Below are 23,170 nucleotides of genomic sequence, written 5' to 3'. Positions count from 1 at the left end.
CATAATTTGAGAACACAATCCCAGACTAAACAAGAACAGAAGACAACTTACCAGTCCAGCAATAGGTGTAGGGAGCCTGTTGACCCTTTTGATGGTGCCAGGCTTGATCTTGTTTATCAGACTGTAAGCAGAGGAAAGAGACGCAGAACATCAGGGGAAATTAAAAGGTAAGTGAAAGCACCCGTTCATTGTTGCCCCAGCTACGAAGGAATGAGCAGGACTTGATACACAGTCCTGGTGGTGTTGTGTGTTTACGACCTGGTTTAATGGTGGCCACCTGGCTTCAGTTTAGTAAATCACCGGTGCCGCGCCATGGTTTAAACAAAAATGGGCCCTTGTGCTTCCAAAAACATGCCCTCCACAGCAGAAGTAACCTCAAAACAAACTTGAACAACCACATTTAAAGTCGGAAAACAGGTATGGTTTTAGATAGAGGATAATGGACTTGTGGTGCCGTTTAAACCACTTTGAAAGAAAGTTATAGAGTAAGAGTCAATATAAAAAAAGATATATATAAAAAACAATTGCATGCAATGACAACCTTTGTAGTAAGGCTGTTTAAGAAGGTTTTTTACTCTGCTGCACAAATTGTTTTTCACAACAACAGCACAGAAACTAACCACAGATAATTTCACAGTCTCATCTGTTCTTTTGTATATTTCCAGCACAATTTACTTCAGTAATTATCCATCTTCCGCATATATGAGATCAAGTTGCACATCTAACAGATCAAGAGGGGAAAGTCAAACATACCTTAGTCTTTATTATCCAGCTAAGATATTTATGAGATGTGTACTGAGAAATTGGCTGTTAATTGAAATAGGAGGACAATTAACTTGTTGCTCCCGGATGATCAAGAAGTGACTTACTGATCAGAAACCTGTGAGTCTGTTTTCTGACAAAAGAACCCACCACGTATAAGCATAGCCAGGACTCGAAGTTAACTATTTTTGCTAACAACGAGCTGTTTAGTAATGAGGCCAAAGAAACACAAGAGACGCAAAAGAAGCTATTCAAAAGGATTGATATTTTCCACAACATTTTGGGACATGTCCGTGATTAATGTGAGAGTCCAAGAGAGAACGACTTTTAGCAGATAATAAGAAGGCTGAACAGAAAATAGCAACATTCCTCAGAAGTCATTCACTTGAGATGAGTTTCCAGAATGTGAAACCCCATTTCTTCTAGTTCAGAACCGTGACCGAAGACCAAAAAGAGTCGACTCTCTTTCTGAGCCGACTTACCCATGACTATTCCTGATAGTTGATACATTTTTGTACATTATCTTATTTTAACCAAGTGTAACCACCAAATCTAGTTTATCTTAATCCAATTAGTATGACTGAGTATCGGTGTTTTGATCATTACTTTGGAGATAAATCAATCATTCGGTGTCTTCAGGATAACACAGCAGTTGGAACCGTAAAGCACAAAGAACCTAGCTAAAAAAGGCATATGTCTATATTTGTCTAATCTACATTTTTAGGCATGTACCAATGTACTTTAATTCAAGACAAAAGTTAGCTCTCAAGTCTTCTATTAAAACGGTCCAAGTCAAAATATGTTATTTTTTCCCAAAAAATGCTAATCATACAGTCATTGAACAGTAAATATTTTGCACGGCTTCCACAACAACTAGTTATAGTGAAATAACTGCATAAATGAACTTAAAAAGTAAGTTGTGGGAATATTTTTGAAAACATGCAACTAAAGAAGCCATTGTTTTAAAGAAACTGAACTCCATATAAGATGAATCCATTTTCTGGCTGTAGGCGGATGGGATAGGCTGACAATAGACTTAAAGAAAGAGTGTGGAGGTGGAATGGGGGTTGAGGGGCTGCACTTGGGTTCATGCTGGTCATTTAACAGCAAAACAATGGATTTTCATGAGATAAGACACACATACTTAAGGTTGAGTAGGATATAATCATGTGTGAGAGCAACACTGGACATTCCTTTCTGGGCAAGAAACTGAGATATCTGCAACACAATGGGAGCAGGAGGGTTGGGTTTGTAGGTGAAGGTGATTTAATCTGCCTTCCTCTTCCTCGTGCTGAGAAAACACGGACAGCTTGATGACTGAAAAGAAAAAGAAACGAAAAAAAAAAAACTGCAGACGGTGTTGTTCGTCAGAGTCAGGCCCCAATCAGCAGAGCGAGGCGGTTCTTCTTCTTCTTCGAGCGGCTGCCGATAAAGGTTTGGACGACTCTGCACGGGCTGCTGCTAATTATCAGCCTCATGCTGATATGTGCAAATCCCATCGCAGTGTCCGTTAAGCAATTTGCACATATGCATGCTGCTTCATTATGCTCTGCCTTACAAATGTCCTGACTGACAAGAGTTATTGAGTTAACGCAAAAAAAGCAAATGTCGCAAAGACAGGACTCCTAAAACTGACTTGTTGGCTCATCCCGGATCCATTCGGGGAAATTAGAAAGCAGCATGCTTTGAACCTTCCTGTGGTCAAAACTGAAACTTTTTCATCCACTGCACAGCTTCTCATTACAGCGAGGACGGCACGCAGCCCAGTCCACAGATCCATAACATCTGTCCAACAGACAACACAACTGAAAGACATCGCTCTCCTATCCAGCAAGGCATGAGAGAAAGTTTGATCGTGATAGCATCAAATAACTACAAATAACTGCCTCCATTGTTCCGTCTGGACAACCCTGGCTCCGTTTATGCAAGCTAACAAACAAACAGTGGCCTGGCAGGGGGTCTGCCTGGGAAATATCAGCAACACTTACGTTGGGAGAGCAGACGTGGAGGAGAGCGGAGGGATTCCTTATGAATGAGTGGCCTAATAGAGGTGCCTGGGAAAAGAGGAGTACTTACTCACACAGCAGAACTCCATTCTCCAGGGCTGATCGGAAGTCGCCGTTCCCAAATTTTTTCTTGGTTGCTGCCTGGGGAGAGAGAAACAAAAAACAAAAAGAAAAAAGAAGCAAGAATACAAGAACAGTGAGCAAAAACAGCCAGCAAGGGTTGGGTAAGGAGAGGAGGAGGAGGTGGGGGTCTGGGGGGCAGAGTGTGATGAGGGGTGGGGAGCGTTGGAGAATAAAGGTAGGATGTTGAGAACAGTAGCAGAGGAAGTCAGAGGTATTTCCTTCTGAGTTCCTGCACTGTCTCTGAGGGCCAACGTTAAGTAAGGTCCTCCAGGTATTCCTCAGGGAGCTGGGGGGGGGGGGTCCTGAGTGGGTGATTTCCTCTCACTTTAGTGCTGGAAGCTGCTGGGAAATGTGCGGGCTGTATTAAAACTGTACTGGAGTCAGTCTGCAGAAGCCACAAGGCTGGAACACTGAAGGAACACAGCGGCTGTGTTACAGTCTCATGCTTTTCCCATGATCTCAAACCGCCGCTGCAGAAACACCAGGAACCATTATGTAAGCAAACACGGTCACTGCATGCACGCCTGACGTGCAGCCTTAAACACAAGCACATATGAAGTGGAGCAACTGAAAAAAACATGCAGGACTTCTACAGCGATTTGTGCATTTACTACATTTCCTGTGCAGCTTCTCCTTCATGCAGCATTTTTATGTGGAAAAAAAAGAAAAGCACAATTATTTTTTTATGTTTTGCAACAAAGTGCATGATGTTAGCCACTCCCTGATTCCTGCAGTGTTTTGTTGGAATGCTTCCTGGTCTAATAAAGTCTAAATCTGGATCTCTTGAATACAAAGTGACTAAAAAACTGTATTTACTCAGCAGTCCTGCTCAATACTTTCAATACAACACTGTGCTTCTAAAACAATGTTTGAATTTGCAAATAGATTGATAAATAAAAAGTGATAGTATTAATATCTACATAAATAATGTCCATAAATATGTTGGGAACTTTAAAATGTAGGGTGCATCGACAAATTGGACCAGATTTACTTAATTTTGGGAGATCTGGGATCAGCCAATACTTACAAATAAAATCTGTCTCATGTGCCTCTGCAAAGTTCTGAAAATCAGTCACTCTCCCTCCTGACTTACTCTGACAAACATCAGGTCATATCTACATGTTTGTGGTTAAAATCTGGAGAAAGAAAAAATCAATATCGGAATCACCAGGTAAAGTTTTTTTAAAGATCATTGATTGGCCAGAAAACTGCAATTGATGCACCCCTAATCGAAACATTAAAGTTTCATAACACTCATTTGAAATGGTGGAATTTTAATTCACAGAGATAATATGGACTAATATTCAATCTATCTTTATAACTACTTTCACAATGTTTGCTTTTATAGAAGAGTAAGTGTTAAAATGTCTTTTTTTTGTGTCCTGTGTGCCATGACAGGCAGACGGATTGACGGACAGAGTTCAATGCAGACTGATTCTAAAAAGTAGCTTCTGACAGCTTGTTGACTCCTCCATGCTTAGAATGTGGCTTGACATGTGTTTTACAGCTAAATTCAATCTTCCGCACTTCCTGTGATGTTCATGTTATTGCAAAAATACACATAGAGCCAAGGAAGTCAAGTGGACTCAGCTGTGTCCTGCAATGCTGTGAAATTGCAAAAATAAAGTGTGGGGTAGGGAAAGAAGGCTTCCCTTCTCTTCAAAACAACGCTGGCAGAGGAACTCAGTTTAACGATCCTGTTATTGGCTGAGCTAATGCTTCTACTTTGAATCCAAGAACTTCTTGCTCTTCTTGTTACAAATCATTTCTTAGTGTTGTTTGCACTATCCAGTCCTGTGACTGCTTAGTCGAAGAAACTGTATGTGTTCACTTCATCCCTCCCTTTCCCTGCAAAGACTTTCCCGCCTGATGTGGGCCTGTGATTACCTCCCATGGTCAGTCAGGGGTGTAACACAGGTGTGCTGACGTCTACCCCCTTTTGTCCTATCAGTCAATTAGAAATAGAAAAGTTTTGATTTGTGATTTCTGTTTTTGTTTTAAACCAGAATTGCTAGGTGTAAAAACAAAGTGTTGCAAGAAAGCTCAAAAAGGATCAAAGCAAAATGCAACAACACTCTTTACTTAAATCAGTAAATAAATGTCCTTAAAAAAGAAGGTTTCAAGCATATTATAAAAGGGTGTTCTATATTACACTGTAAAAATAAGCAGGCTTGTTGGCATTTACAATTAAGGATTATGTAAATGTTTTAAAGCAAGCTTGAGACAAACTCTTGCAAAGTAAAGTACAGGACATAATTAGGGACAAGACAGGAAAAAGCGAAACAGTTAAAGGCGTTTAAACGTGACTATTATTATCTTCAAACAATTTGCGCTACACCTCAGAACACGCCCTGGGTAACCAGAGATGGCCACGGCCTCAAATGCTTATCATTCCAAAAGAATTAGACCATGCCAAGATACATGAACAAGAATAAAGTTCTCACACTTCCACTGCCTACTTCTGTGTCTTTGCACAGTGGAATCGAGCTACATGGTAAGAAATACTTCAGCTCAGTCTGCTTCTTTCTTTATCATTCACAAAATTACTATCCAAACTAAACCCTCAGACAAGAAAAAAAAAAGACAAACAGGAAGATGAGAGAGGCACGGAGAGCAGCCATTATTTTATAAGGAGTGAAAACAACCTTATGCAACTTGCAGCAGTCAGCCAGGCTGTGCATTTAGCATATGAAATCCTGACCCCTACTGTTCCACGGATGCGCGGGCAAGTTGCTGGGATTCACTTGCATGCAAATAAACAATAGAGAAGGAAACAGCTCAGTGTGAACCATTGCATCTTTCATCCTCTTTCCACAGGGTGTTACTTTGATGTTGCTCTCCCCTCACATTTTCTAATCAAAAGTGACATCGGCTAATCTGATTGAAAGAGGACAATTAGGGTATTAGGTGTGGGAACCACCCTGGCACAAAGCTGGATGTGCTGTAACAGGATACCAGTCTGCTCCACTGTCATTAGAGATATTATCAACCATCAAGATCAACAGGTCTGATCTGGAACGGCAGACGGGCGCTCTGGTTTTATCAGAGACGAAACATAGGAGCAGAATCAACAACTGAGTTACGATGCAGAAAGCTCCAGAGATATGGTTCTGGTTCACCATGGGTAAAGACAGATGTCCGAGCAAAACAATTGTGCCTCGCAAAAGTTTTTATATGCCTTTGTCTTTTCCCACATCTTATTATGTTCCAAATAACTGACTTTAATGCATTTTATTTGGTTTTAATGTGCCAGACCAATACCAAGTGTTATGCAGTAGTGAAGAGAAAAAATTCTTCCCTCTGTCCGTCCTTTGTCAAGAAACACATAGTAGCTTTGGGGGAACTGTAAAAGAAACCCACCATTGCTCAGGTGGTCAAATTTCTCAACAGGAAAACAATTGGTTATGAGCTTCTGAAATATGCTGGATAAAAAGCCTAGAGAAATTCAGTTTGAATTGTGACACAAACCATTTATGGGAAACAGTGATTAGATGGAAGAAGGCATTTGTCTCTTTGGTGAGACTGAAGTTGGATTCTTTGGTTGGGGGTCCGAAAATCCAGTCCTCATGGGTTTTGAGAGGATGATCTGCTCAAAATACTTGAATCGAATAATTAGGAATAAGCAGGAATATCTAGAACTTGAATGCAGGCTAAGTAAGTAATCCAGCCACTTCATTCAACTGCTTTGGACCAGTTGCATCTAAAAGTTCCAGGTCAGCAACCAGAAACTCATCCATATGTTGGAATGGCTTGGTTAGTCTCTGTCAACTCTCCATCATGATATGACTGAGCTAGAGCTATTTTGCTTTATTATTTATGGCCAAAACCTGCTTCCATAGACAGGCAACGCTGGTATACACTCACCCCAAAAGACTTGCAGTTGTAAATGCAGGGAAAAGGTTGAGTCTTGCTTTCTAAGGTATTTTGAAAACCACGCCTTCTTTTCCGTCCACTTTACAATGATAAGCTATTTTGTTTTGATTGTAAGGACTTTACATAATAGACTGACGCATAGTTCATTGTTGTAACATGACAACATGGAGAAAAGTTCAAGGCATATGAATACTTCTGCAAGGAACAGTAATTATTACAGCAGCAAACCAAACGGGGGGCCAGATAGTGCATGAAGAGTCTGAGGAGCCCATGTTTATTCACACAGGACACCAAGGCCAATCTGGTTACTGATGTAGCACTCAACCACTAATTGTTCCTGACATTCTTTGTGTCTCGAGCATAGAAGTATGGGTCAACAGAGGGAACATTTTTCCACATGCTTTGGGGTTTGAATTGAAAACAAAAATTCAGCTGTGGAATCCATTAATATCACCGCTGCTACAATGGAGCTACAACTGTTTAACACCAAAGTGAGTGGCTTCCTGTGCAAGGGCTTGGTTTCACGTTGATGATTCTGAATGCAATTACTAATTACTTCATGTCAAAACTGTCAAAAGGGAACATTCAGGGTGACAAAAGGCCAGTCTAGACTCAAAATTTCTATGGTGGTAAACAATACAGCAACATCAGCTCCAGAGAGGAAGAGTTGTTTCCTCTCCAAGTTATTAATAATTTAATTCCCTCAAACACAGTAAAAAAAACGTCCACCGAGATGGATCAACTCGGAGATCTTACTGTTTTGATTGATACTACTCTGTTCCAAATGCAGAGCCATTCAAAACATATTTTGTAATTTATTCGGGAAAATGTCCAGGAAACATTGCTTAGGAGCTGTAAATTTCCTTTCCATTCAGTTTTCATGGGTAGTGACAGAAAGATTCGCGTGGGACGCCATTAAATCTGGTAATACCTTTGTTTTCCCAATTCTAGGAATAGCAGCCAATAAAAATAAGTCCTTGTAACATTAAGAAGCAGAACGCTGGTTCTTGAGTAAGTCTCTCGTTTCCTGCATAATATGGACAGGAAGGAAACTTTATACAACTCAGAATTCTAGATCCACCAGCTTGTATTGCTCTTGAAAACCTACTCTATTCTTGACTATCTTGAGCATTTTTGAGAGTAAAACAAACTAAAATTCTGCCTGAAGATCTGCTGTTTCTTACAGCTGCGAAGGGATTCGTATTCCATGAGATTTTTAGTAAATTCTGAAAATACTATCTACTGTTTTTTGGGTTAATATTCTTTGATTTGAGTGTATTTTATTAATAATGTATTGCTATGCAGGCCCACTCTATATTGTCACTGTTTCTCATGGAATGTTTTGATCATTACCTTAGATAGGAAATCAGATATTTTTTCTCAGCCAGCTCAACTGCAGGGTTCCCACCCACTGAGAACAACAGAAGACAATAGATGTATCCACTGACGGAGGGAAATCAATTTTCCCTTCATCTGTGAAGTATTTCCTTTGACACTGACTGCAGGACAAAAACAAGTGCATCAGACTAATGTGTAGAAAATATTTTTTTTTCTAATCAATTTCAGACTTTAGAGATACATTTTAAAATGTGAAGGTATGAAATAATTTTTAATGACACTTATGAGAGTGTAGGGTGTGGTTCTGTAGTAGAACAGTTCTGCTCCACAACATTGTTTATTAAACATGCATAAAGGTTTTCTAATATTCATAAAATAAGTTTCCACATTTTTTTAAAGATCTTGCAGTACTCAGTATGATTTTTTTTCTAATTTTATTTTCATAAAGCTAACTATGTATTAAAACTTGGGGTGCCTATATATAAAAACATATACATATTAATATATTTTAAGTACTAAGCATTAGAATAACTCACTGCTAAATGTAGAAATTGAATGAAAAGTACTCTTATCAGTGTAGTGAACAATCTGATTGTATTCTGACAAACTGATAAAACCGACATGCCGGACCATGTCTCTTGCATTTTCAACGTTCTGAATTGTGCTCCTGCTTTCACTTCAAACGAATTTAAAAATGTTTTACATCTTAAAATATTTACATCACAAAAACAGAAAATTTGGTCAAAAATTTGCACGTGTGTTCTTTTGCATGTTAGATTTTAAGATGGATTACATTTTCTATACATTTGCTGAGAAATCAGTGGTTGTCTGGGACAATCCAGTTTTCATCTTGATTGGTCCTGACCACTAATAGGAAAAAAAATCAAAAATCTAATCTTCTTTAATGATCAGAGAAGTGTACCTTATCAGCTAGCAGGTCGTGCAGTCCGCAACACCTTTCACTATAATGCAAGATGAATAAGACTCAAACATTAGTTTTAGTATCAGTGGAGTGATATAATACCTTCAGAGGATGCAATGCAGATTAAATGCAGATTTAAGAAACTGTTGAGAAAAAAAAATCTTATTTTCAAAAACAAGACAAATCATATCTGCGGTTCAGGCTCCAATAGAGTGTGAGAGAGCAAGACTTTTAGATGCTAGCAAGAAAGCTGATAAAGAGGTATAGCAAACTGCTTTATTTAATCCTTTGGAGCTCTGTCTGTCCAGGATATCTCAAGAGTTAAAGTAATGATCTATATTCTGTGGGGAATACACATGGGGACTGCTTATTATGTAATGCTAGCTGTGCTAGCCCTGCTAATAGCTAATATAAGATGCTAACGCCAGTTTAAAAAGAAAGACAACTTCCTAAATATATAATTAAATTTAAAAATATAAATTTTCTATTTTACAAGTATCATTTCTTATTCTCGCAGCATATAAACAAACAACCTCTCACTAAAAGAGAGCTAGAAGAAAAAAACACATGGATGCTGATAATTACAGCTCTTAAAAAGAAATTTAACTAAGATAAAATTGGTATGAGCAGGTCAAAGTATAACATAAAATGGAGTTTGGCAATCTTAGTGCTTGTACTAAAAGAAAAAAATCCCTGAAAAAATAATCAACAAACAGAAGTAGAGTGCACCTATCCCAATGAAAGGAAACCATTATTATCACTAATTGTCATTACAAGCAGCCATATGCTTGCTCTTCTGACCTATAAGTTGCACAAACACCACCACTTGTTCAGGGTCGTCATAACAGTTACACTCGAAGAGTTTTCTATTAAATTAACAAGAGCTTCCATTATTCTAACAAGCCCTGTGGTCGAAGGATCCCGTGCCCTGCGCTGACAGCCGACTGCCTCTGAGGGGGCCACGTTCACAGCCATGGCAGCAAATCCTGGAATGTGTCCATGTGACAGGCTCCGGACCATTTAGTCTCATTTTTTAACACCACCACCAACCTCGCAGTGCACACATGCCTCGGTTTAAAGCTCTGTGAAGCCAAGCAGCTTGTTAATCATTCAGAGGCACAATCCAACAGCAACAAAAACTTTCTCTTTGAGGGGGGAAAACAGCTCCTCTAGTGCCAGAGTATGGTTTGTTGTTGCTCTTTTATTTCCACTGTGCCAGCCCTCTCTCACATTCTTTTCATCCAGCAGCTCCATGGCCTTTACCTTCACCTTCTTGTACTGCGGCCTTCAGCTGAGCGCTGCGGCCCCCACCCCAGTCCGGCAAAGCCACTACAATGGGCCAGTGTGTGAATGGGAGAGACCCTGATGTCACATTGAAAGCATTCAGATTCACCCCTTCATGAAATTAGAACAACATTTGTTTAATTACAGTCATGTAGCAGCTTCTTCTCGGTGCCGCCATGCTGGGAGGAGAATTTGCAAATTGAGGGGGGAAGAAAAATGGCTCCCTAATTAGATGATAAGAAAGAGTATGGCAAGAAGTTGGGTGGAAACTTTATGTAATGTGACATTTTAGATTTGTTAGCATTTTAGAGGGTATATGTCAAATTGTATTGACTGCATGAAATGGGAAGTGTGTTTTGACTATTAAGGTATTCCAAGGATTTAAACAGGAAAAAAATTTTCTATCATACCATTTGTATGGTTTAGACACCATTTTCAGCCAAAGAAAGTGTTGGAGTGAATGGTCTTTTCCTAATCATAAGGAAAAACGTCCACCTACTACACACTGCTGCTCAGCTGCCCTAGCACATTCTGTCTGTTTCACAAAATAGGCCCAGTTGCAATAAACATCCACAGTCATGGCTCTTACAAACCACTTCAAAAGCACACTTGACAAGCTAAGAGGAGAATGTTAGCGAAAAAATTGACTGCAAGCTTTGCTGGATCAAATAATCCAACTGATCAACCAATACCATGAAAACTACTAAACCTTAGCCGTTCTTTATTTCGGTTATTTTCAGTGATCCTACAGTGCCGATTTCCTGAATTGATCATAAACAATTTGCATGGCATGATGTGCAACTGCTTTAAGAATTTTTCCATCAATATTTCTCACACGAAAAAGGTGTGAGATCAAAACAGACCAAGAATATACCAAATTATTTGTTAACGTCTCAGCGACTGGGACAAGCTGCACTTTTTCTTAATGCTTCTGTATCTTTTTCTGCTTGAAACTGTAACCCTGAAGCCCCAGGAGCTTAAAAACAGAGGAGCAGATGAGCAGGTTTTGACAAGATCTAAAGAAAGACAAGGCCTGCAATGAGGAATGAGTTCAACACAATGTAACCTTTTCTCTAAGAAGATAAGACATCCGTTCACTGAGAAAGTACTTTTGTTTTCCAGAAGCAAGATCTCACTGGTTAAATTGTACACCTGTTGAGAAGGAACAGCATGAACCTGTATATATGTTAAGACTTCTGAACTTTTAACATTAAATCTGACTAAAAGACACTGAAACACTTTACAAGAAGCCAGTTTCCACCATACGCGTGCCTCTGGCTAAATGTGAACCCATGTTAGGTGAAATGCACGCTGCAATCCTGCTGGCTGCTTTAATAACAGCCATCAGGCCTTCTGCATTGTTGGGTCTGGTGTCACTTATCGTCCCTCGTGACAACACCCTAAAGATTTTCTATGGGATTTAGGTCAGGAGAATTTGTTGGCCAGTAAGGAGCAGTCACCATTGTCATTAAAGCAGATATTGGTCGTTTTGGAAGCCTGGCTGGTGAAAAGTGCCATCACTTTATGGCGATGATGAAGCTTCATCATCGCCATAAAGCTTGTCAGTAGACAAACAACTGCTGATTGTCTGGCTGTCCAAACCATCACTGAAAGTGGAAGCTTCACCCTTAACCTCATGCAACGTAGGTATTTTGCCTCTCCACTCTTCCTCCTCCACACCCTAGAACCTTGACTTCCACATGAAATGCATACTTTACTTTCATCTGAGAGGACTTTTAGACCGTCGAACAATAGTCCAGTCCTTTTAATCTCCAGCCAGGGTAAGACACGTCTACTATTGTCTCTGATTACACAGTGACTTAACGCAACAAATGCAACAGTTGTATCCCAAAGTTCTTCATTTGTGTATGGAGGCTCTTGAAGCCCTGACTCCACAGCTGCACCTCTTTTTTTTTTAAACCACACTTTTTTTCTTCCACTGCATTTTCCATTAGCATGTTTGGATACAGGACTCTTAACAGGCAGCTTCTTCTTTTGGGGCTCACCATCACTGCCAAGTAGTTCATGTTAAACCAATGGTTTTCTTCATAATTGTATGTCATAATAATATGTAATTTCTGTGTTAAAGGACACGATCTTGTGCAATGACTTTTGTGGCCGTCATTAACTATAAGCCTAAGTCGTCAAAAAAAAAAAAAAGAATAGCAGTAAATGCATGAAATATATCATAATGAATTTAAATTACTTTGACTTTTTGAGTAGAATTACTGAAACAAATGAGCTTTCCAGAATAGTATCACTAATACATCGCAGCATAAAAGCGTCTACTGTTAGAACATCCTCAGTACAACAGTTCTCAGGTGGCTTTGACTTACCTCGATCCATCTTTGCGCCTCCAAGTATGCTTCCTCACTGCTGACGGAGGACTGCTCACGCCACTCCATCATTTAGGCTTATCACTCCAGGTTATGAGATGCAATCACAACTATCGCCTTTAAAATTCTTCCCGTGGACAGCCAGAAACACAGGTGACCTCGTGATCACACTTCTTGTTCAGCAAAAAAAAAAAAAAAAAAAGTTTCCTATTGTTCTTTTGCAGCAGGGTGGATGCAAGGTGGAACAGGAGGTTAGTACATTCCGTCTGCATCACCCTGCCGCTGCAGCAGCTTTACCTGTCCTTTCATCCGACACACCTGTGGCTCGCTTCTTTTCTTCAAAGCGCCGATCAAAAGAGTCCTCAAAGTCTTCCTGAGCTCGACTTCGTCAGCTCACAGAGTTTAGGGCATTTAGAGCTGCAGACCTGCAGCAGGGAGGGGGCAGCTGAGAGGCAAGGTCCGGGGAGTATCTACCCGTGCCCCTGCGGCTTCCAGGTAAACACGAAAGCCCGATTTCACCCCAAGAAAGACCATCAGAGGGGGGCTTCGACACAAAACACGCAAAAGATCAGAGGTGCGGAAGTTTCCTCTTCCTCAAGCGAGGAGGAAGAAGGAGAAAATAGACTTCTCGGGCAAAAATCGTTGAAAAGAAAATTGTACAAGCTGTAGACTGATGGCCCTCGAAGAAAATACGAAAAAAAAAAAAAAAAAAAAAGTTTGAACACCTGGGAAAACTGACAGCCATCGGATCTCTCCATCGAGATCCAAGAGACGTGCGCTTTTACAGCGCCACTCAGTGGAGGAAATTGAGTATTACAGGATCTGAAAACTAATCCATCGCTTTCAAAGAACGGACAGGTCTGTCATTTTCACCGTAGGTACACTTCAACTGAGGCAGAATAAAAATAATAATGTTCATTCTTTTGCATGAAGTAAGTATTTCATACAATAGAAAACAATGTGGTAGCGAAACCTTTGCTCCCAATTAGACAGGTCAGACGTTTCCTGTAGTTCTTGACCGGATTTGCACACAATTTTGGCTTACTCCTCCATACAGATCTTCTGCAGATCTTTCAGGATTCGGGGCTGTTGCTGGGAAACACAGAGTTTCAGCTCAATCCAACAACGTTTTAATAGGTCTAGGTGTGGAGACTGGGTAAGCAAAACACTAGCCCTGTTCCCTTTGCAGAAAATCACCATCCAGAGCATAATGGAGCCATTCCCATGCTTCACGGTTGGAATGGTGTTCTTGGGGTTGTACTAATTCTCCTTCCTCCAAACATGGCAAAAGAAGACTGTAATAAAAACAGGTTTTATTTTGACCTCATCTGACCATATGACAGTACGTCCTCCTCCTCTACAGATACTGATGTATTCACAGAACATAATCTTATAACCTTGTATGCTAATTCATACCACAGTGAGCCAATTAGAGACTTCTCTTGGACTTTTGTCAGTTATGCCACATCCTGGAGGCGTAGTCAATGTTCCTTTATCTTTAAGCTTGGCTACTTTGAATATCTCTAGGATCATCAACATTTAGAGTCTTTGTTGTCCGTTTGTGTCATTTTGTCAATGCAATAATTTTCCCTTAAACCTTTCAGATAATTCTCACGACTAAGCCAGATTTCTAAAACAGGCATCTTGATTGGCAGCATCAGGTATGTCTGAGACTACACCCTGATTTGTAAATGTAAGCTCCTTAGAAGAAATCTATTCAGAGGGTTGAATCATTTTATGGGTATATAGTAATAAGAGCTAAAAATAAAACCTGCCTCTTGCAGTTTTTTTTTTTTTTTTTTTTTTTTTACAACCACAACAGTTTTGGAGTTTTTATATTAAACCTAATTTAATGTGGGAGCTAATTTTAGTAGAAACTATATGTAAACTTGAAGATAAACAGAATAATAAAGACACAGTCCATGGATGAACTAAGGACACACAAAAAAGTGCTTATTAAATTTGCCCTTTATTTGACAAACTCATAATTAAACAAAAATGTAGGCACCGTTCACCCGCAAGTTCAGACTAGATGTTTGTTATCTTTGTTACAGTCAGTCATCTTTGATAAAGAGGTTCATAACGCATTAATTCAAGAAACATCATCATCCGTTAAGTGTTTTGAGAGAATGAAATTAAAGCATTTTAAAATGTGTCTGCACCGATCATCTCCATGATGTGATTGAAGTAATTGTCAAAAATAAACCCAAACACGATAAAATAAACAGTGAATAAGTGCAGTTAAATGTTCACCCAAGAAAGAGCCTCAAACAAACAGATTAAGCAAAACTATAATCCAAGGCAGCGTTGCAGATTTCTGATCCCTGGTATTTTTTTAGTTTAAGATTTGCTAGCTATAACATTGTGAGAAAAAAACAACAACTGTGTTTTATAATATATTCAGCACTTCAGAATGTTTGGCAGTAATGTTTTCTTTGCTTTCTGGGGTCGAAAAAAAAAAAAACACAAAAGAAAAGAGAGCTTTCTCAGAACGAGTCTTTGGACAGAGCGATGATGGTGAAACGGACTTCCTGAGGGTCGCGAGCCATGAAAACCTTACAAACTTCTACAGCGTCCTGGAACACACAAGCAGAACCTTTTACTGCCACAGATTTAAGGGAAACTCTCACTATCCAGCATTATAAATAAATAACTAAAAGTAATAATAAAAACTAGAAGTGAACTTTATATGTAATTGGGTTTAGCAATATCTTACCTCAAGGAGCGTATCTTCTGTAGTTTTTCCATGGACAATAGGAAAAGGCTTCCCTCCATCTATGTATGAAATTAATTGTTGCTTTAAACCTTTTAATTATCACCATGGCTGCAGATATGTGTATACATTTCGGGAAGTGGATATTTTCTTATTTCTTCAGTTGTTTCAGTAAACACCAGTCTTACTTGAATACCGCGTATGCTTGTCTTTGCTATAGAGGTGAACCAATTGCAGTTTTGTAGGTGATCGTCAATCTTTAGCAATTCTGATCTGCCAATTCCGATTTTGGCTGATACAGATTTTTATTTGCCTACTAAATATAGAAGCAAAGTTGCTGAGTTGTAAACAGTATGGTGACTATTGTTAACCATGCACCTGCAGACGTGACCTGGTGGGCAGGTCTGTCTGCAGCCCCCTCTCACAACATAACAGAAAGGAACAGTGGCTGATTTTCAGATCCTTTTCAGAGATAAAGAAGATTGTTTTGGGAGATCAACCGATGTCCCAAAATGAAGGAAAATCAGAGCCGATTTATCGGTGCAGCCCTACTTTCTCATTTTGATCGGCTGTTTGTGAAACGTCATATTTGTTCCCTACAGAACAAGGAGGTTAAGAATTATTGCATAAAAGCTCTTAGGGGCTCTGGTCTACTTAAAAGTTAAGAACTGAAGCATCAGTTTTACTGTATCAAACTTTGGCTCCATGATTTTACAGGATTCTTTTGCCCAACTAAACAAATGAACTCAAATTAACAGTCAGACCTTTCTAAATATTTCACCGAGAGACTTTGTAAGCTTGAAAGAAACATGACTTTATTGTAAGTTTTAATACAAACTTACAGTAAGTTTGTATTAAACTTATTGTAAGTTTAATACAAACTTACAATAAACTTACAGTAAAGTTTGTACATGCAAGTACCTGTGTAGGGCGCTGTAGTGTGACAAACTGCAATGAAAATGTATGACATGCTGCTGCATTTAGGGGTTTGGGGGGTGAACTCACCTAGTTCGTATAACTGTCCTCCGATGTTCACAAAAGCTACAAAATGCAGATTGACTTTTTCATCTAAACTCGGGGCCTATGTCAGACAAGAAATTAATTCGTTGAGGTTAATTTGTGTATATGCATGTCAAATTCAGTGCAAATTACTGTTACAAATGAACTTAAAGTTACTCCAAACCTCAGTTTGTCCCTCCTGTGCGCTAGATTCATGTGTGACACGTATGCTCTGGAGGAAACAATTGAACAAAAAAACTACTTCAGTCATTTGACTTTTCTCCTTTACAGTCCCTTCAGGTTTGTTTCCAAAATGAATGTCCATCCATGCTCTCTTCAGCTTCGTCCTACCTCGTCTTTTTCCAGAAACGTGGCCCTTTCCTGTGGGGTCATTTTTGCCGTTTGTTCAAGGAACTTCTTAAGGGGAGAGTCGGCCTCTGTGAAGAAGGAGCAAAATAGAAACAGAACAGGTTTACTCACTTTTAAATACAAGATTAGATTTAAACTATACCGCTTATTACTATGGTCAGGGTTCCTAAACATTTATGGAAAAATTCCAGATTTTTACAGATGCAACTTTCCGAAGTTCTCAATCTTTAAGTTAAATTAATAAAAGCAAGAGAGAGAAAATACTAAAGACAATGACCAAAAAAATAAAAAATAGAAACACTAAGAAAGGAGGAGAGGAAACAGGAGGAGGTAAGGATGGTAGGAGGAAAGGACAGGAATTGAACAAATAGTGGGCACAAAGAAGGGATGACAAAAGATCCAAGTATGTATCTTTGTATGAAGAATGGAAGCCCATAAGTACACAAGGAAGAAAGACAGGACACATGGAGCGAAGGAAAAAATAAAGCAGATAATGACATTTCTTTTATAATTTTCTCTTATTGTTTGATTTAATCAGGGCAACATGAAGATTAGGCAAAACTGTTTTTAATGTTCAGTTTTCTGTATTGAATCAGCTGTCAGTTTAACTGTCTTATTTCTGACTACCATACAATGGAAATATTCTTTTTTTTTTCAATGGAACATTTTTATATTCACACAAATGGTGTTAAATACTGAAATGCTTACTATTACCATTACATATTTTTACAGAATGTTTATTATTGTGCAAATCTTGTTGTTAAACCACAAAGGTTTCTTTCACCTTGCAGCTATGCACCACTTCATGTTCATCTAAACTCTCAGCTAAATACACTAAGGTTTGCCGTTGTAGTGCAACAAAATGTGAGCAGATCCAGGTGAATTGCTTGCTTTTTGTTCAGTTCTACTTTTCACTCCAATGTGATTCACATGTAGTTAAAACTCACCAAACTGCAGGTGTGCCTGGTTGTTAGCCACTGCGTGAATTAATCCGATCGTTCCACAGGCGTTCCCAATAGTTTGCTTGATAAAGTATACGTCAGGGGAGACTCCGTGCCCCTGGCCTTTCAGTCTCTCCTCCTCTTCTTGCTTAAACGCCTCATACTGGACACAAGAAAAAAAAAAGCAGCAGAGAGACAAGAAATATATAAACGATCATCAATATTTCTGGTCAACATTCATTAATGGCACATAAACTATAGACACCTAAAAATCAAGAGCGTCTATGTGTTTGCTAACTGGATAAATATGTCATACCTTCTCTGTTACAGGGAAGAGGAGCAGCACTGCACACACTGGTCTTGGTACCAAGTTCAGAAGCTCTGGATCCAACCCGTAAACGTCCCCAAACTGCCAAGATGGCTTCATGCCCAAACAGCTGACAAACTAGATAGAGTAAATTAGCATGCACAATAAGATACACTTACATAATCTGGTTGAAAATACAAAACCCCTGGGCTTGTAGACATATATTAAGGTTGTGGAACCAGAAATGCTTTTTACAGTAAATTTATTTAAACATGTTTTCCTAAGTTTGGACATCCACTGCTGTATTTTTTGAACCGCATTACCAGCGATTTAAAAAAAATTGTTTTATGACAACAATACTGTAAATGTAGCATCATTGTGGCGTGGGCCTTGCACATTTGAACACTATTTGCAACTCTTTTATTTTAAGCACTACCGTTAAATAGAACCAAAAAGAGCTTACCTTGGTCATGACCTGCAAAAAAAAAATAATAAAAGAGAGAAAGAGAAATTGGTGAATAAATATGATTTATTAGCAGAGCCCCTACACCGGTCTCAGCTTTTGTTCTTACAGCTAGCCAGCACAGTAGCTAGTGCTCACACGCTTTAGAATGAATGGCTTGAATAAAACCTTGTAACTGTGAAAATACCCGATGGGGTACATACTTCTGGATTAGACTCCAGAGGCAGCCAGCGTGGAGAGTCCATTTTAGGTGTAGTTTGATGATATGCTGCTGCTAACTGCGAGCTGAGTCTGATTTAGAAAGACCTGTTTGACAGCTGCGAGTCGCTTCCGTGTCTAATCCGTGCACATTGACCCGGAGGCGAGTCACCGGGGTGGTTCGATTGTTTTAGCTCACAACAAACACGTTATTTAAGAAGATTCCGAATTTTATGATCTGTATATTAATATAGTTGGATTTCTATTGACATTTAATGGCTACTATTCCAGTAAAATTAAAGATATTTTTGTTTAACACCCCCTTTCTGAGCCTTACGGTGGATCATTCCAGAATTTGGGCGTTGCTCGTTTGTAGAGATGCCTCGGTTTTATGCCTTACTTTTCATAAATTATTCAAGTTAATTAGTCACGATTGTTTTTAACATTGTTCATGAAAAAAAAAATAGATAGTTTATTGGATGTATTTTCGTGTGTGGCTCATACCCATTCGCTACCAGACGGGGGCGCTAAGGATTAGCTCAAGTGTCGTGTAGAAGCTTTGCGTAGTAGAGGCAGCATCGTACGTCAACGCTGCCGCCATATTGAAAGTGGCAGCTTTAAAGCTTTAAAAACCAATCGCGGCCTTCAGCCCGTCTGCATTGTTGTGTCTTGTGTCTCTCTTCTTCCTCTGCTCAAAACTCTATACGTTTTATATAATGCTTATGTCAGAAGAGTTTGTTGGCCAGTCAGAGCTTCTTGTTGAATGAGACAGTTGCAGGAAACATGCAGGTTATGTCAATATCTGCCGTCTCTTGAAGGGCTGACTTCAGACACAATCTCCACAAATTCTTGAGTGAGATTTGCTTCTTGGTTCCCTGAAGTCTTTCTTTAGCACTAAGCCTTGTTTTTCAATGGCTGCTTGTTGAGCAGCTGTACCAGGCCCCCATCCCAGATCTGTGGATCTATGACATTTTTTGTATTCTAAACCTTTTTTTGTTAGTCTTATGTAATTCTCTGATAAATTGAATATTTTATTTTCAATAGCTGTAAGTCGTAATAAAAAGAATTAACAGAAAACTGTCTGAGTTTCACTTTTTGAATTGAGTAGTTAAATAGCCTTTCAATTATATTCTAATTTGCTGGGCAGCCCCATGGTTGAAGTGAAACCAAAAGTTTATATTTGTTTTCGTCGAGAAACAGAGTAATAACATTTTCAGTGAAGTATTGCGGATTTTCCTGTGTCGTAATACTCCCGTGCAGCAGATGGCGCTGTGCAGTTTTTAATGTAGTTAAACATACAAGAAGAATCATTAGGGAAGCAGCAGTGTGCATTTTGCTATGTTTTCAGTACCTCATTGAAAACAAACAGAAAGGTTTAGACTTTAAAAAGCTTCTTAATTTAAACAGTGTATTTTACTGTGAAACAACGATGCCAGCGGCAGAGGAATCACACGGTGAGTTCTGAACGGCTCTAAAAGGGCCAGAACTTTACTACTGAGATAAATAGAAACAGTGACAGACTTGTAGGATCTCCGTTGTAATGTTTCAGAATAAAATGACAGAAGCTATTTTTTCCCGACTGAATAGAAACACTCACTTGGATCTCAACTTTGATTTCAGCCATGCATCGATACAAAACAATGGGGATATACTGTAGATACACTAGAACACTTCCATTTATTTACAAGACAGAAAACAGACACAGTTTATGTTATTTACTCTAAGCTTTTCCTTGTTTCATTCTTTTGCATTATGTCAATATAGCGCCTGTCAACAACAAATGTCTTGTCAAAGTACTTTACAAGACAAAAAGTTAAAAAACGTACCCAATAATGTATAAATAAATTTATCCATTATAAGCCAGTCATATAGACAGATTCTGTTGCAGTGCAGTCAAATTCAATTTGGCTTATGATGTTAAGTGGGTAAGTGTTACTTCTAAGGAAGCCACCAGATTGCATCAAGTCCTGCTATAAACTGGATCTTTAGGCACTTTTTTAGTAGCAGGTTGTTACTAAAACACAATTTGTTTCAATTTGATAAGAACCATCTATGAAAAATAAACAAGATGACCCAATTTGAAATGCAATGAAAGTTCTCTCGAATCGTGCTGCTCATGGTGGCAGTATGTTCGAGTGCTTCTTGATACATTAGTTCTGATTTGTTCTTTTTGTGGACTTTTGTTCATATCCTCTGCTCATTTGAAGTACAATTTGTACAACATGCAGTCATGGTTAAGAACAAGACAAAATAAAAAGCAGCCAAATTTAAAAAGTGATCAATTTAGAAGATTGCAAGAATTTCTGACACTTGAAGCAATGGGAAAAGATGGTAAGTTATGTCATAATTAATGCAGTTGTCCTTATGTGGAACTGTTCTTTTGTAATTTCAGGCATCAGCAGAGCTGTAGACAAAATCTGCAGCTTGCCTCCATATGTGTTAACTGAAACAGTAAGTAATATGAAACATCTTATTAAGTTAATTTCTGGGTGTGAAGGGAAATGGCACACTTGTAATTTCTTCATCGTATCGTTGACATCTACTGGCACACATGCAACTTGTCAAATGCGGCGAGTAAAAGCGAGGAGACTCTAACATGTCTGGTATAATTTGCTGCATAATGTGTCTGCCTTGATAACAGTAGGATGTAAACAGAGTTGAGTAATATTGATTTTTTTTTATGTCAGCCGCCTTCTGCACAAACCACTCAGGATGTGGTTTTGGAACGGTTAAACTGCAAATCTTTTAATCTTCACAGTCTCAGCACATTCTGACATATCTTCAAGGCCAAACCAGTGGAGTAGATTCAGCTGAAATTGATCTTGTGAGTCAAGATTTCTTTCTTTTTTTTCCCCAAACAACCTTTAAACTGTCTTCCCCAGTTGTTTCTTGATTTTCTTTAAATGTTTATCATCTGTACAGAGCCTTCAGAGGGCCGGGGTAACAATTGATCATGAAGCTGTCCAGAGTATTACCAGATTTCTTCTGTTGACATTCAGGTAGTATTATTCATGTTTTTTTCCCTCACTGGATGCAGAGTGCTAATTTTGTCTTTATTTAGCAAATCAAAATGTCAAATCATACACAGAGGAGCACATCAGTCTGCTATCAGATGAAACACCAGGTGTTTATATCTCCAGGTCAGCTGGAAAGAACAACTTCTCTGCAGACGAACTTGTGTCCAAACTGGAGGAAGGCAGCAGCAAATGGTCCAAAGCTTCTCTTCAGATCTTGCACACGTTGTGGAGTGAACATGGTGCCTCGGTCCGTGCTCAGCAGGAAGTACAGTCCATGCTGAGCATCGGTCAGGTACGCACAAACTTAAGAGCATTTCCATCTAAAGAACTGCTTACATTTGGTCACAGTCCAAAAACAAACTCCAGTCTTTCTTATTGTGATTCTATGTACTAAATATGTATAAACGATGCATTTCAAATCACAGACCCATTCAGTAATTTAGAATATTATTGCACAGCCCATTTGTTTTAGGAACTGTATAATAAATCAAACATATAGATTAATTACACAGAGATGGATGTTTGAGGTAATATTTTGTAAAACTACCTTTGGTTCTTCTCACGTTTTGTCAAAAAAAAAAACATTTTTCTTCTCTCTTTCATAAACACCACATTTGTGAGTGTGTATCTAACAGTTGTATCCACAAATTGTTCCACCCAAGCTGGAGATCTTTGCAGCTCCCTCATGTATAGCAAGGGTCTCTTGGCTGCTACTCTGATTATTCCAGACCTTGCCTGGCATGTCAGTGAAGTTGAACAACCATGTATCACTTCTTCCATTTTCAGAATCACGCACTTCTTTGTCTGTCATGTAAAACCCCAAATAAAACAAACAGAACTTTGTGGTTTAATGTGACAATTTGAGATCAAGCTTAAGCTTAAAAGGGTATGAATACGTATCCAAATGTGTCCTGATAATCAGTATAGATTTAATTTGTGTGTACGCTGTAGCTTGTGGACATGCAGTGGAAGCTGGGGATGGCGGTGAGTTCAGACACATGCCGGTCTCTAAACTCCCCATACGTGTCTCTGCTGCTGAAGATCGTCGAGCCCTCTGGACAGATCTGCCAGAGGGCTTTCGAGATGACCATTCCACAGTTCCAGGTTGGTGTTAGTCGACATTGACTTTGATCTATATTAATTCTAACTGAATAATTCAGACACTGATTTTCTTCTTTTTTTGCTTTTGCCTCTTAAGAATTTTCACAAGCAGTTCAAGGAGATGGCAGCGATTATGGAGACTGTATGATGGCGAGAAAGCCAAAGTGTGCAGTTAGTACCAGTTTATATAAAAGTGAAAGAAGGAACAGCTTGACATCTTTGTTTTGTTTCTTTTCTTTTTCTTGCCCGGTGTCTTAAAATGTCGACATGACTTACTGTAAATGTCAGCTCTCAGCTTGTCTTTCTGCAGGTTGTATAAGCTCTTGCGTGATGCATTTGAAGCCCTTTAAGATAAGAACAGCTGAAAAAGGCAGTTTTTAGGGTTATGTAATTTATCCTATTGCTTCTTCTGCAAAAT

The 23,170-nt window shown here is 39.0% G+C and overlaps 3 protein-coding genes across 13 annotated transcripts in view; 1 reads left to right on the top strand and 2 right to left on the bottom strand.

The window, feature by feature from the left end:
- The window catches only part of lmo7 (LIM domain 7), a 61,548-nt gene extending 48,231 nt beyond the window's left edge, over positions 1-13,317 (bottom strand). For 5 of the 11 annotated variants that reach the window (XM_023337263.1, XM_023337271.1, XM_023337267.1 and 2 more), the window contains exons 1-3: positions 12,645-13,315; positions 2,839-2,909; positions 52-121 (exon numbers count right to left, since the gene is read on the bottom strand). In XM_023337263.1, the coding sequence (XP_023193031.1) occupies positions 52-121; positions 2,839-2,909; positions 12,645-12,716 (213 nt within the window). In that variant the 5' untranslated portion in view covers positions 12,717-13,315. Of the gene's footprint in view, positions 1-51; positions 122-2,838; positions 2,910-12,644 lie in introns of all 11 variants that reach the window. The other 6 variants (XM_023337266.1, XM_023337268.1, XM_023337264.1 and 3 more) reach the window with 3 other exon arrangements.
- A 1,277-nt stretch (positions 13,318-14,594) lies between these two features.
- uchl3 (ubiquitin C-terminal hydrolase L3) lies at positions 14,595-18,776 on the bottom strand. The gene is made up of 9 exons (XM_005798023.2): positions 18,640-18,776; positions 18,437-18,448; positions 17,983-18,111; positions 17,673-17,829; positions 16,708-16,793; positions 16,541-16,588; positions 16,363-16,438; positions 15,361-15,419; positions 14,595-15,220 (listed from the first exon to the last, which is right to left on the bottom strand). The coding sequence occupies exons 1-9, from the start codon at positions 18,679-18,681 to the stop codon at positions 15,131-15,133; spliced, it is 699 nt and encodes a 232-aa protein (XP_005798080.1). The 5' UTR covers positions 18,682-18,776; the 3' UTR covers positions 14,595-15,130.
- A 1,159-nt stretch (positions 18,777-19,935) lies between these two features.
- On the top strand, positions 19,936-23,113 carry commd6 (COMM domain containing 6). Its single transcript, XM_005798022.3, has 7 exons — positions 19,936-20,088; positions 21,027-21,085; positions 21,393-21,458; positions 21,557-21,633; positions 21,775-21,943; positions 22,603-22,755; positions 22,850-23,113. Exons 1-7 carry the CDS (start codon positions 20,064-20,066, stop codon positions 22,898-22,900), a joined length of 600 nt encoding a protein of 199 aa, XP_005798079.1. The 5' UTR covers positions 19,936-20,063; the 3' UTR covers positions 22,901-23,113.
- The last annotated feature ends 57 nt before the right edge of the window (positions 23,114-23,170 follow it).

This window comes from Xiphophorus maculatus, chromosome 7 (assembly GCF_002775205.1).
Source record: "Xiphophorus maculatus strain JP 163 A chromosome 7, X_maculatus-5.0-male, whole genome shotgun sequence".
In the NCBI taxonomy this organism is placed as follows: Eukaryota; Metazoa; Chordata; class Actinopteri; order Cyprinodontiformes; family Poeciliidae; genus Xiphophorus; species Xiphophorus maculatus.
This window is presented reverse-complemented; position numbering and strand designations above follow the sequence as displayed.